Below are 15239 nucleotides of genomic sequence, written 5' to 3' on the forward strand. Positions count from 1 at the left end.
GACCAGATCTTTTAACAGTTATGTTGGGTTCTTTTCTGAACCTGCCTTCAGGTTGGTTATAATGAGCTGTTTGAAGCAGCCATGTATATTATGGTAACTTAAGAGTAGTTTTCGTAACTGAATTGGAGAAAGATGTGCTATCTTAAGACTCCGCATGTAGTATGGTTCAGTAATGCAGGTTTCTCACTGGCATCCACGTACTCCATTTAAAACCCTGATTGTACTGTAGCTCAGCAGGCTTAAAGTCCAGGTAATTCTAAATTATACTCTACTGCAGAAGTTTTGTAGTATTTAGTTTATTTGCTGTTTGATTGTTTTAGGCTATGTAATAAATACTGACTTGTGCTCTAGGATTTTAGCTTAAATTTTTTTTTTCTTCTTTTCATAAATATCTTTCCTTCTCTTGAGACCATGCTCTTGGATATGTTTTACTCTGTGAGATGACAAATTGACATTCTTTGAGATAAAGTTTTGAACTGTTCATCAGTGTACTTCACTTGTTACTGCGAGGCAAGGCATCAATGTGATTCAGCCATGACATCATACAAGCTGCATACAGAGGTGAATTTTCCTGAGCATTCCCTCATTTGCCTCTGCTGAGATGATCACAGCTGTTAGTTCATACTAGGGGAAGTAGGTGTTTATGTGATTTTGACACATCTCCCACACAAATTTGGGCTGCCTTCAATGATGCGTTTCATTTTGGGCAGCAGCTGGGGTGAGTGAATGCAGCCGGAGGACCTGTGGTGATGTACAGCTGAGACGTTCTGCGTTGGTTTACCTTTCATTGTTTGTCAGTCTTAAGGAAGGAAACTTACTGCAGCTTTGGAATGAGTCACCTGATTTGAAGTTGATTTTGTAAACTAATGTTGCTGATGGTAGAATTTATTCTGAAACTTATTGATTCAATAAGCATTGTATCAATAGTTCCCTTTGAATTGCTTAATTAGGAATGCTCCGTGTTGCTGAAGAAATGGAGTGCAGTTTGTCCAACGCTGGCTGGATTTCAGAGTGACTGTGTGGAAAACAGTTGTGGGCACAAAGACATTAGTCTCTAAGTTTTTAGAGTTGTGTTTTAACTCACCTCAGAAATTTTTGGCAGTTGAGAACTATTAATGTTTTTGTGTCTTGTTTATCACAGGAACTGCAGTTGTGGATCAAATCGCTGTTTCATCGGTTGTGGTAGACATCTGTGGAGAATGCAGCACCCGAAGGTTTTTGCAAAGTGCATTTGCAGAGGCTTATTTTGTGCCCCAAATATTCGTTATGCTATTATGCATTACGGCTCATTATGCCATCGCAGTCTACTGCACAAGCCACAGTGCCTCCTGTATGATGTAGCTGTGGTCTCCTGTTTTTAAAAGCATGTAATAAAATGAGAAAGGTGCAGAGAAGGGCAGTAGAGGTTTTCAAAAGTATGAAACAATAAGGAACAGTTCAATAGAAAAAGGAGGATTTTTCAGCTCTGAAAAGAGGCGACAGAGGGAGAGAATGTGAGAGGCCTGAGGAGGGAGAAAATTATTTGCCACCTTTTCCAGTCCAGAAATAGAGGGGTATCCAATGGAAGTGGTAGGTAGCACATTCAAAGCAAGCAAGAAGGGATACTTCTTCAACAAGCTGACTTAGAAACTCTGTTCTGCTAGGTAATTTTTGTTTAAAAACCAAAACTTCAAATTATGCGTGGCCTGTCTGTGTAGCTGTTCAATATTTCCAAGAAGTTATCGTTAAACTGGAAGTGTTTTTAATTGTCATTTGAGGTAATGGAGTACTACAAATGATTGGACCAAATAAAAATCAGTCTTAGAAATCATGCAAATGTATCTTTCATCTGAAAGATTTGCTGTAGTGTGTAAGATGAAACATTAGAGTTTTGGAATGTTGTAATTATTTTTGGAATAAATGGCATTAAACATTTTCCCCTACTGTAGGTTGAAATAAATGTATGTGTTTTACTTGAAAAATCTGTGTTTCTATACTTAGTGCAGATTCTGCAGGTCCTTGGGTGACACCATCTGTTTGAGAACACGTTCTTGGAGGCGAGGCGTGTGCTGACTGAAAACATGGTCTATGCAGAGTTGTGTATTTAAATCTCACTGACAAAACGAATGGTAGTATAGTATCTGCCTGCTTTTAATACTGCTTTATCTGGTCTGTGTTATCGGGAAGCATTAAATGTTTGTGGAGTTGTATTGCCTTAGGCTTCCCATTCTCTTGGTGTGATCAACAAAGCCTCCTGAGTTATAGGTGATGGCATTGGCAATAACATCTCCTGAACTTGCAGGAGAGTCTGGGCTGAGGCATCTTGTGACGAGGGCGAGTGAATGCCACTGTGGTTCCTCTCACTGAGCCAGGTATCTTGGAAGATTACAGTTTGTGGATGTTTGGGATGGCCTGTCTCATCACAGACAATTTTCTCAGCTGCTCAGAAGTTGTTTTGTAAACCTCTGAAGTATGAAGCTTGCTGGGGCACTGGAGGGTTTTGCATCCAGTACTGTCTTTTATCTTTATTCTGGCTAGTGTTCAGCCTGTCTGTGGCGTATGGGTCCTGACGGGCTTGCCAGGAAGTAGTTGGAGAGGTTTGGCCAGGTCGGTGGCTGTGGGAAGGGTGGTGTGTGGTGGCAGGTGGAGGTGACCAGCCGTGGTGGAGGTGTCTCCTCCTTCCTCACTCCTGACCCACCATCTGTTTGGAGGGCTGCCCCCCACCAGGCCCTCCCTAGCCCAGCAGTGCTCTGGGAAGCTGCTGGGAGACGTGGCAGAGCAGCGGTGGCTGTGGTGGTCAACGTGCTGATGGCGTCCCACGTCTCACTGCATCAGTGTGGTGGCTTAATGACTGAAAAAGATGGGGGCCCTGTCCCCTGCCCTGCCCTGCCCTGGTTTTTGGTGTGTTGGGAGGACGAGTGGTTTTTCTGCAGGTTTATAATTGGATTATAAATAAATTTTCGTTACTATATAAGTAATATAACTAGATTGATTTTACAGTAATAATTTATTTACAAAGTAGTGCACTTATTCCCTATTTTTAATCACATTTAGAGTTTTTCTTGCTTTAATCTTTACATGTGCACTGAAAGCCTCTCCTGCAGAGTGGGGCAAAACGCCCTCATTAAATAGGGTTGTTTTGCTTTCTGCCATGGTGTGACCATTTGGCTGTTAGAAGAGCTCAGCACTAGGTCTGTGCCTTGGCTTAGCTGAGGACAGAAATGCATGTGGAACACGTGGGGCTCGCTTGGTGAATGAAGGTGAGCTTTCTGCCACACCCTAGCCTGGGCCATTTTATTTTATGACGGAGCAGGAAAAGGTGATCTGTCCAGTACCCATTGCTCCACTTAGAATCGTGTGAGAATCTGGGACCAGTAAAGCGAACTCTGAATTGGCTTTTAATAGATTACTCATTGTTACTGGGAAATACTCAAATGCAATACGTGTGGTAGTAAAGATTGCAGGAGCACCTAACTTTCTCAGCCTGGTAAATACAATGGAGCTCCATGCAGGTTTGAGTAGTTAAGGGTTTAACGTCTTTCCTTAACTTTGGCAATCCAAACTGTGTGGCACTCAGTGCAGGAAAGATGACATTTGGAGCCAGGTCACTATCTTGAAGCTCCAGAGATATCACAAGGTGTTAAAATGTAATCAGTGCTGCCTGTGACCACTGAGATTTCACTCCAGTTTCTTGGAGTTTGTTTTTTTATTCATGTCTGTTCCACTGGTTTGTGGTTTGGGCTTCTGGACTTAGCTGTTCTACTTACTTGACTTGCAACCCTTGAGGAGTGTTCTCTGAATATATCAGAAACCTGTGTCCTTGCCACAGAGAGCGTGGTGTAATAAACTGCAAACCTGAAGTGACATGCCAGCAAAAGTAGAACAGTGGATTTTTAAAATAGGTGACGAGAGGACAGCCCTGTTTGTCAGTTTGTGGAGAGCTATGCTTATAGCTTAAGGTCTTGCTAGGAATCTGCTCCGTGATCTTAAGAGCTTGGAAAAGACTATTCATATGCAACTGGAGAAAATATTTGAAATGTTTAATGAATCATGTATGTTAACACTGATGAATGTTGATAAGAATATTACTCCTTCCTGTTGGAAAGCCATAGGCCTAGTCCGTGATCTATGTGATCTGCTGGGTAAGAAACAGAAGAGCATAGGTGTCATTTGGGTTAGGTTCACTTTTAACAGACACTGATTAACCCTGTGCTCTTTGCATACTTACTGCTCTGTTCCAATTTCTGTTCTTTTTGACAAGATACCACAGAATAGGCTTGTTAAGTCTTGCTAGTGGGGAACAAAGGACTACTAAAAAAAATTGCCCTTTGCAACAGGATGCTGTCCTGAGGTCCTTACCCAAGCCTCTTGCCAATTATCCTTGGAGAATTTGTGTAGTTGGGACTTGTAGAAAACTTCCATCTGTTTAGCACAGTGTGCTTTCCTGAAGCTCTCTTTTGTTTTTCATCCTGCAGTAGGTAAAGGAGAAAAAGTGTCTTGCTTCTTCAGGTAGTCTAGTGACTCCTGTCCTGATGCACGCGCTAGGCCATAGAAAGTACTTGCTGTGAATGTTTGACCATTGACTAGAAGGTGCCAGTTTCATAGCTTGTAGGAGTGTGTGCCTGAGGGGACACAGAGAGCTGAGATGCTGCTTTGCCCTCGCTTGCTTTACCAATGCTATAGTGCCAGCATAGCCCAGGAGAGAGTCAGGAATGCAGAACAAATTCTGAGCTTTTCTTCTCTCTGCCCTTTCTTCACTCCGTATCACTGTAAAAGCTGAGCATCCTTTGTGCTTCCTCAGCTTTTGTCTCAGGTTTCAATTTCCATTTTCTTTCTTTGAAGTGCAGAGAAGAGCACACATACATAAACAAAACTTCATGCTCAAGCCAGAATGCAATAGACACAATTGAATAGTAGTCAGTTAGGCATTTTAAGAAGAGCTTGTCTATGAATATTTAATTACTACATTTACTGAGCAAATAAAGAACATGCTATTAATATTCATACTGTGTTAGCTGTAGTTTAAAGGAATTTACTATTTCTTATAGTTCATATAGCATCCCATGTGTTGTGTAGGCCTTCAAAGAATGCCCACATCTAGTAAGCTAATAACACTGCAGCTCTGCCTAGCTACTCCTTAATTCAGAGGATTAAGGAATACCTGTTGTTGTTCTTTGCATAGCATATTTCCTGGCAAAATTCTTCACAGTCATGCAATTATACAAGTCTTGCATGGGTTTTTTTATCATTTTTTTTACCCAAAAATGGTTCTTAAGCAACTGCACAAAGAGCTAAGGTATAGGCTATAAGCTGATGAGATACTGATAATGAGCCTGCCTCTTTAAGAACTCTGGAAGTGTGCTGTCTCCTCTGTCTTTATTAGTGTATCTGCTTTGTAACCTTTTGGAGAGCAAAGTTTAGGAGGTATTTAATATTTGGCTTGTTTGCTCCTGCTTAGAGCTTTAAAAATATTGATCAGCTGAATGATGGAGATGGTTTGCAAGACAAGAGGCCAAAGAACCTAAAACTGAATTCCTCTGCGACATGTTCTCCCTGTGTGCATTAGTTTCTTTTTAAAATGTAATTTGCAAGTTAATGTGTTTTATCTAAGAGTGAGAAAAAGAGTAATGCTTACTTGTGGTGTTGTGACACTTCAAACAAACAAAAAATATCTCTGGAGACAGCCTTGTAGCTTTCATTTGCTTACTAAAAATAGGAACGCCCATCCTTCTTTGTTGACTTGGTCTTTAAATTTCTTATGGCCCTTTTGCATTGCCCACCCTCAGTAAGACCCTGGGTTTAAAGTTCTTACAAGAAAAGTGGCATGCGTCGGCACCGTAGAAGTGTGACAACTTCCACTCTTGACTCAGATATTGCTCTTTTCCCTCTCGCTTAGCTTAGGAAAAGACATTAATAGATGTTGAATTAAGACTTCATCAGTGGGGTCTGTACTTCATTCACTGAGGAGTTCTTGCAGCTATTTTTTACTGCATATAGTGATAATTACTCCTGTTGGCAGAGCAGAACTAATCTAATCTGCTTTGGCTGACAAAATCTGTGAAGGAGCCAGGAATGATTTCTGTGTTGAATTGTTAACCCTGAATGTACGGTTCTGTCAGTACCACAGTAGGCACCTGCTTTGTCTGAGTATGTAGTAATCCGGTGTTAATGAACATATGGATTTTTTTTTTAAAATGTCATTTAACAGGGGAATAATCTGCTCCTATTTTGGTAATCCTGCTTTTGGGATTGGTCTGTCAAAGATGGCTTGTGGCAGGGAACTGTCAAGCCTGGCTTGCACAAAGAAGCTCTTGATACATGAGTGGCTGTATCTAAGTACCTAATTGTTTTTGTTGGATGTGGCTGGAAGAATTTAAAGGAAGCTGGGCACTTCCTGTGCACACACATGGCGTAGCAGCTGATGAAACCCTTGGGGCTGTCTATCTAGTTACCGTTGCTTTTTTATGTGTATAGGTTCAAGGTAGAATGTTGGTCTTGCTGCTACATAGCTTCAGAGGTGATGGTGCTGTTTGGTCACAGTGGGGAGTTTGTGGATCTCTCTCTTAGGTTTGGACTTGGCAGGAATTACACAGCGTTAGTGTGGAGTTTGTTACTCCTCTCAACACAGTAGTTGCAACAAATACTGAAAGATGTGAGATGAGAAAAATGTGCAATCTTCAGGACATTAACCAACTTCTTTGAAGGCAACTTTAAGAAAACAAGTTCTTCTGTTCCAGTGCTTTCCTTCACTGAAACAACTTGCACGTATCAATCTTGGTGGCAGAATGTGGAAAGGGAATTCTTCCAGTTAAATCCATTATGGCAATTTTCACATTTCAGCTCATGCTTAAGAGGTATAACTGCATCATTTTCCTTTTTTGCATGTATATTTCCAGGAGCAGAGTGGAAATGAAAATGAGATATTTCCAGCTAATCTGTTCTCAACAGCATCCTAGAAATGGACAGGGAAGGTCAACACCCCATGTTTTGCAGTAGGTGCTGAGGTGTCGGAAGAGCATGTAAGCGTTACGGTGATGTAACGTTCCTCTTTTGTTCTTCTGCCTTCTATTTGTGTGTAATTCTGCTTTTCTAAGACCATAAATGACTAATAGAAAAATCTCCCCTCTTCATAAGCCTGTATGTGCCTCCTTGCATGGCAAGGTAGTAGCAGTATTCACAAATTAAAAAAAAAAGTGGCTTTGCCTTCTGAGATACGTGAATCGAAGCCAAATTTGCTCACCTTACTACTTCCATTTTTTATGCTTCTTTTGAATGTCTGGCCTTTCCTCAACTATTTCTGTAATAAAATGCTTGCTCTTACATAAAAATCCCACAATTTTTTTCTTACGTATTCCTATAAGGCTGTTTAAAGACTAGCCTGCAGCTGTGTGCACGTAGAGAGAGGAACAGGAGGGGAATATTTCTGGACTTTCCCCGATTTGCTTTATTTCTCTCACAGGAGGCAAAATGGATTTAGCAGACAATTGGCTAAGCAGAGTCCTTCTTTTTTCAGTGTTGTTACTCTTTCATCATGGCTTTTATGGGATGGTGGCTAGGAGTGACTGGCTGCAGTTCTTGTGCAGTTACTGGGAACCCCTTGATGTCGGTACAGTGTGGGCTGTAAACGCAACATGTGAAAAAGCTGGGAAGCGTGGTGATGAAGAGATGGGTATACAACATCAGCAAAAGTGAGTCACACTGGAAGAAAACACGCCTTCCCTGACAGTGATCCATTTTGGTTTTAATGCCCCTTTTTAGCCTAGCATCTACTTACAGTAGCTCAGACATCACGTTTGAACCCTGTATGTTCTCTAGTTTGTCCTAAATGCAGCGTGAATGTCTGTTGATCCAGCTACAGATATAAGGAAACTGCCAGCTTACCCAAGCGTTCTTCCTTGCTTTTGACTGAATCACCATAATAAGAGATGGAAGTTGAAATAAATACAAATAGCTGTTTTTTCCACTATTGGTAATTTTAAAAAAAAAGGAAGTTGAAAGTGGATTAGACCCGTTTTTCCTAAATACTTGTCATTTCCTGGCCTTTCAGTTTTCACTCGCCTGACTGGTGTTGCTATGTTGGAATTTCATATAAATGTCTCACGGCAGAATCTGATCTTCAGAGCTCTTTGTGTTGGTCTTTGAAGAGCCTTAGGAGTGCTTTTAGTACAAAAGATACATCTAGATATTGAATATTATGGTCTGTACGAAACAGACCTTTATTCCATTGAAGTACTTCAGTGCTAAAATGTATTTTCTGAGAAATACCTGTAAGACTATATGAATAGAGGATATATGAAATTGATTTTTTTTTTTTTCTTTTGCATTTCATCTTTCACTTTGTTAGAAGCCTGGTTAGAGAAATCCCTCTCCCCTGTGGGCAGCTGTAGTCCTGCCTGTGCTCTTTGTGCCTAATTAGTCATTTCTAGTCAGTACCCTGTGTAAAATATTTCTATACACTTCTGCCAGCACACATAACCATGTACTGTGGTGAAAAAGCCTCAAATGTTTCTTTTTGTGTTATGTGGCAAATGTTATGGAAGAAAACAGCATGCTTTTTCTGTGGATCTTATTATAATTTGGTTTGCCCGCTCTCTCCTGCTCTAAGGTCAAATACAGTCCCGATTATAGAAACCATATCTGCTTTTGTAGGTGGTACACCTTTTTGTTTTGCAAACTTGCTTTTCATTTCAAGAAATGTTGTGTTAATGCCTCTTACTAAATGAAAAGTAGTGCCAAATGGGCTGGAGGCCACTAAAATGCCAGTCTGTTCCATGAAACCTCAGTGGGCTGTCACAAGGCTTGTACCATTTTGGCAGCCGTGACCACGTTACCAGTTTGTAGGAGCATAACTACTCATGCTGGGAAACATCAGGTGCTTGAGAAACACCTTGATAATCTGCAGGTCTTAATATTGGAAACTGTGCTTGGGGTCCTGAACCCCCGTGTGTCGGGACTTTGTCGGTGTGTCTCTGGGTGCTGGGTGTGCTGTCCGCTCGGGCAATGCCTGCGAATGAGCCAGATACAGGCTGTATTTTTCACTAGTGCAACTTTTTCTGACTCACGGCTTAAACTACCTTACTGCAGTATTTTTCCTGATCCACGCATTAAGAATTCTGAACTGCCATGGCCTAATGTACCCATGTAATTAAAAAAAAAAAGGGGGGGAGGGAGTGGGGAAGGGGGAAGGCAGCATTCACTTTTTCAACAGAATGTTTTTAAGTTGTCTTTTAATGAAGAGAAGCCAGTTCTTGCACTGAAAGACGATGTTCCTGTGGAGGAGACTTTCAGAGGTTAGACCAAGTGAGAGCTCTCCTCGCATCTCTGAGAGAACTGGGTACCCAGCTGCTCTTGGTGCCTTTAACAGTCTTCCTTGTGGTGAGCTGAAGTATAATATTTTTCTTTGAAAAGAAACACAATAACATAGTAGGTTTCCAACTATCCTGAGGACTGTACTTACTGATGAGAGACTGCAGACTGATGGTGCCTTTTACTTACTGCCAGCAAGTAGGGTTGTCTTTTCTAGAACTTCCTGCATTTTAGGTGTCTGCTCTTTTTTAATTTGGAGGTTTCTTTTACTAATTTGTGGTTCTTTATATAATAATGACAGTGATAAAAATCTTTGTTTTGATTGACGAAAATAGTTTCTTTAGGTGATATAAAATTTTGGAAATATTTCTGAAGGTTTTTTGAGTAATGAAATAACTTTTCCAAAACATGAGTAGCATATAATGAGTTCTTTTTAAAGATTTTTGGTTTTCTCACATGCATTATGGCAAAATGAATGCATGTAAATATGAAGACGTTTTTGACTTTAGTCTTGCAGTTTTATCCTTGTAGCTACTATGTTACTTTAATAGTTTAGTCATAAACCTTTCATTTTAATTTTATAAGAGAAAATTGGTGGATACTGAATCATGAGATGCCCAGCCAAACTCACCAAGCAGTCTGTGGACCGGCAGGGGCATTAAGACTGGACAGGAGGCTGGTTCTGCTAAAGGAGCAGTGAGGGGCAAATTTGTCAGTGGTTGTGCAAATGTCATTGTCAGAAAGTGCACTGGTATTCAAGCTGAATTGTTATTCTGTATTGGACAAACCTGGTGGCCCTTGATGGCTTTTACAAAAAATAATAAAAAAAAACGGGGGAAAAAAATTTCAGAAAACAATAACAACTTTATATGTGCCATCGTTAAGGGTCGAGGGACCGAGGTAACAACTCCTCGAGTTCCTTAACGATCCCCTTTGTCTCGCTAGAGACAGAAGGGGTTTAAGGGGAAAAAAGAAAATTCACACCTCGGGCTGCGTTTGGGAAACCGAAACAAATTTTTAATAAACAATAAAACCACACAACTATACACTACTATATATATATATGCACAAACCGAGAAAGGGAAAAAAAATTAAGAAGAGAGGATTCAGATAACGACAGTTCTTAGCAATCCTGTTCAGGTCAGTGCTCTGGGCAGGCACCCGGTGGCGAGGGGGGAGTGAAGGCTCTGCAGCTGCTTCGGGCAGGGAGCAGAATTCTCGCGGCGAGACGGAGAAGGGGGGGAAGAAACCCCCCGCTCGCAGCCGATTTAATATCAGGGAAGCTCTCGGCACGAAACGACAGGGAATTCGAATATTCCGCCTGATTCAGACTGGACGGGACTCACGGCAATGACAGCTCAGAGTCTGTAGGCCTCAGGTTTCAGGCCTAGTCGGTCACCGGGTGGGGCCTAGCCGGGCCTAGCCGGGCCAGCAGAGCCGCAGGAGGGCTCCTCCGTGCAGCATCCGGGGTCCAAGAGGAAGATCCACCCCCGGGCTGCTGCTTCTAAAGGCTCCCGACGTAATGTTGCGTTCACCTGACTCCCTTAACCAATTAAAGGCGGAGTTACTGCACTGCATGGAATAATTCTATTTGTCCATTTCCCAAACAAGGAAGCCTTAGCTCAAACCAGGACAGCAGTCTTGTTTTTAAATCTGTGGGCTCCAAACCAGCTCTTCCCCGAAACCGTTCTTTCTGCCAGCATCATGGTAGAAGCAGCCCATATGTTTTACATCTCTTAGCCTTCTGACCTTGTAATTTTGACGTGAAAGTTATAATCTTTGTGAAACTAGAGAAGCTTGTGATAAGTGCCTAAGCAAGCTAGACTCATTTTTCAAATTTTGCTAGGCATAACAGCGGTGTTTTCCTCAAGCAGCCCAGTGTGCAGCCCAGCACTGGCCGCCTCCTGTGAGCTGGGAGGAAGTTTCTGAGTGGAGGGAAGGGTGGAGGCTACGCCTCCTCCTGGTACATCTGCAGCCCCTTACTCTTGTCATGGCAGTTGTCGGTCACAGATGCCTTCCTGAGAGCTTTGTTGTGCAAGGATTGCTTTTGTGATGCTTTGTGACGAGTACGTTGATTGTGTCTTGATGTCCACAACCATCTTTTAGGGTTGTCTACTCTTGAAGCTTCTTTTATTGAATTGGTGCTTTCACATGTAGAATCGTCCTCTAAATCTGATTTATCAGGTGCTCTGCTTTTTCTGTGTCTGGCTGGTTAGTTCTGTGTAAGACACGAAGTAGGCTCCCTGTTGACTTGTTGTTTTGTTGTCTTATACTTTGTCACAGCCATACCTTTCTGAGTGCAGTCTTAATATCTCAAATACTGGTTTTATAAGTAACCTTTAATTGGGACGTAGAGCAATTCTGTAATCTGCCCTCATGTAAATGATCCTCATGAATCCACTGTAACAGGGAGAACACTAGGAACTCAGTTTTGATATTGACTTGCTGTGAGTGTTAGTACTTAAAAATGCATGTTCAAAACACAGTGCTGGGTCATTTGAAATACTGTTGCTTATAAATACTGTATTTGCTTTTGAACCGTACTGCACAGTGGGTTATAAGGCTCTGCAACAGCATCTTTGTGGAATTAATGTCCTCATAAGGTACTAGCACCTCACAGTGTAATCACCAAGAATGGATATTGCACTCTTCAGCTCTCTAACTATTCATAGTTACTGGCTTTTGTAGGTAGGTCTTTAAAAAAAATAGTCTACAGGAAAATGCATTAAAAACCTTATAAGGAAACATTGTGGCCGAAGCTTTAATCTTTTCAAGACTCACATGATTATTGATGCATGTGAGTAATTCCAAGGCAAACAGTATTTGATTCAGTACAGAAATCAAGGTGGTTTTTGGATCTTAAATCCCCCGCGGATAAACAGTAAATGACTTCTCCGTTGCAAATGTCATCCGCTTCTGTGTTCCAGGTGGACAGTATGTATTCACAACCTCTAGTGTGTTAAAACAGGGCACGTGTGTTCATTAAACATTCAAACTAGACTTCTATCTCGTCAGCTGAAGACACTTGATGCATGCATGAAGAATAACTTTCTCATGTAATTTTCTTAGTATTACTTCATTTTGTTCTATGCTCTCTGCAGAGAACTGCAGTCAGTCTGTATTTAGACTAACTCTTATCTAGTAGCATATTGTAATTTCTCTTTGTTCACATAAAAAGAGAGAAAATAGTTCCTGTTCACAAGGTGTCTACTCAGAATTTGGTTAACACTTTGAATCTCAAGGGAACTTTTATTGCTGAAATAGAACCAGTGGAAGATTTCACAGCATAGTGAAAGTGCTGATTTACAAATAATTGTTTTGGTGAAGTTTGTAATGTATGTGACCAAAGTAAGCAGATGAGTTCCTAACTGACACACTTGATGCTTAGTACTTTTGTTTTTTCCCTATAGTTTCTTTGCCTGAAGAATATAAGGACTTTTCTTTCGGCATGTTGTGAAACATTTGGGATGAAGAAAAGTGAACTTTTTGAAGCATTCGATTTGTTTGACGTGAGAGATTTTGGAAAGGTAAGAATACTTATGATTATATCCTGAGTAACACCTCTGTTCTGCTGTTTGCATATGGGTTTTCATGGTAGATGTGGTGTAGAAGTTGTGACTCATGGATGAGCATTCATTAGTAAAAAAAAAACAATGGGGAGGAATTAGACTTACATGGAGTGGCTGATAAAGGGCAGAGAGAACTCCCTGGTACGAAAGTTCCGAATACGTGAAAAGCATAGATAAGAAGCCGGATTGAAAGATGCTGAGCTTAAGTTAAGCGAAATGTGTGAAGATGGCAAACTCTGGGCTAGTGCTGTCTGGTGAAATCAGTTTTGACTGTGGAATCAGAATCCCATGGCCATCGTAAGACCACGCAGCACAGAGCATGTTTCTTTAGTTTCAAATGCTCAAGATTCACCCGTATATCTGCCCTTGAAAATGTTTTTGATGATCAGTTCTGCAGTCTGTTGGTTTTTCCATCCTGCTGTAAAGCTCAGACGGAGCTATGGTGGGTTAACGCGACTATTCTAATTCACACAGCCTGAAGTATATTCTGTAAGCCTGTGATTAGTTAGTCTATGTAAAGGTTTTTCCAGGCTGTTGTTCACCACCTCCTACATATCTTTTTGATCTGTCATTGCCAGCATATGTTCAGTTTAACTTTGGTTTCTGCTTTTGAGTCATAGGTATCATTACCCTAATTTCACAGGAAAAACTTGAAGTAGCACCAAAAATAGTTATTTATTCAAATTTAGTATATTTCTAGCATTATTCCTTTTTAAAGAGATCATAATTTTACCACCCAATTTTTATGTACTGCTTTTTTTGTAAGTAGACATAGAGGTAAAGATGATTTAAGAGTGCAAGTGTGAATCAAGGCTACGGTATGACTGTTTGAAATGGTTCAGTGATTACTGTTAACCAAAATATCTAATTATCTTTCTGAATCTTTTGTCTGGTTTTAAGTCCTTTGAGTATAAAGTTAAATAAATCTGGTAATTCCACTTGGTCTTTAGTTGTGCTGAACATCTTTTGTCCTCAAATCATTTTTAGGACAAAACGTGTTAAAATGTGGGTTTTTTACAAATTCAGTGTATTGCTTATTAAAAATGAGGGTTCTTTTGATTGTGCAGGTAGCAGAGGAATTACAATTGTTGGTTTCTGCTTTTTTGGTGCACTAGCAATGTCTTATTTAAGCTGTTTAGTAAGTTGGGTATCTCAATGCTTGCTTCATATCTTTGATACCTATGCCTACTGCACAGAATTTAAAAAATATTTCACGTTCTCATTGCTAAGATTTTCACATGGCACATAAACATAAGCCAGCTTGGTTTTTAATACAATCTGTTTTGAAGAAATATTTTGCAGTGCAAACTTACTGCTGCGTCACTGAATACCCACTAAACAAGTTCTGAATTAAGACTTAATTTAACCCAAGAAATAAGTTTCTGGCACTCTTTAATTGTCCTTTTAACAGAATTTATTTTAGAATACAGTTTTATGTCAGTGGAATAGTTGGTTTAAAAAAAATTACTGCCTTCCAGCTATGATATTTATTATTGTGTTTCTCTTCTCAAGGTAAAATTGGATGCAGAGATATGGATTTTTTTACCGTTGTTTGTTGCCACAATATAACACAAATAGCCTAATTATTAGCAATGGCGATAGTGCTTACAAGCAGTGGTTTCTCTCGTCTCGGCCTTTAGTGGCCTTTGTCACCTTTCTTGGAAAGCTACCAGGTGAGAACGCCGTGGCACACTGGCAAGGCGCTGGTGCGTGGGATTCCTGCGTGAGGCCAGCGATGCGCTTGGAAACAACTGCTCGTGCAGGGGTGGAGATGCTAAACCGAACAAGCCTGTGCAGTCCTCACAGTAGCTGTGTTGGGCACACTTTTAGGTGTATCGAGGCTCTGCTGTTCAGGTGTTCCCGTTGCGTGGAAGGTTGCAGTGCGCTGTGTTTAGGCTGATCTGTGTATTTGACCAGCCTCTGCCATGGGGCGTGTAGTCAGCTTCCTAAAGCAGCTGGTGAACTCGAGGCCATTAAGCGGAGGGGAAAATTACTGCTGTATTAAAATGTATATCTAGCCTTATGCTGGGTTTTTTCTGTAGTTTTAAGTGTATTGTTGGTATAGTTAGCTGAGATCTGAAGTGGCATGGGATTTCAGTTGCGTGTCTGATAATGTACTTATTGCTTTGGAGATTCCGATTGCTAGTGGCAGCGATGAGAATAAGAAAGTGTATCTTTTCAAGTTCTTTTCTTCTCAACTTTCCCCTTCGTTACCTTCTTCCTATTAATAACAACTCCAATGTAGTCCTAAATCTCCAGCCTTCTCAAAGTGAAGTTGTATATATGCAAAAGGCAAAAAACCCCCAGCACTGCAGATCTTTCCTGCCCCTGTAACCGAGTATTCTGCTGTTTCTAAAAGAATTCTTTGAACTGCTCTCCCTAAGC

At 40.8% G+C, this 15239-nt stretch overlaps 1 protein-coding gene across 1 annotated transcript in view; it reads left to right on the forward strand.

Moving 5' to 3' along the window:
- Positions 1–12695: 12695 nt before the first annotated feature.
- The window catches only part of LOC104494309 (guanine nucleotide exchange factor VAV3-like), a gene marked incomplete at its 5' end in the record, with an annotated part of 48685 nt that continues 46141 nt past the window's right edge, over positions 12696–15239 (forward strand). Inside the window, one exon of the mRNA XM_010137123.1 lies at positions 12696–12812. Within this exon, the coding sequence (XP_010135425.1) occupies positions 12696–12812 (117 nt within the window). The remainder of the gene's footprint in view (positions 12813–15239) is intronic.

Source organism: Buceros rhinoceros, unplaced genomic scaffold, assembly GCF_000710305.1.
Source record: "Buceros rhinoceros silvestris isolate BGI_N320 unplaced genomic scaffold, ASM71030v1 scaffold8845, whole genome shotgun sequence".
NCBI lineage: Eukaryota > Metazoa > Chordata > Aves > Bucerotiformes > Bucerotidae > Buceros > Buceros rhinoceros.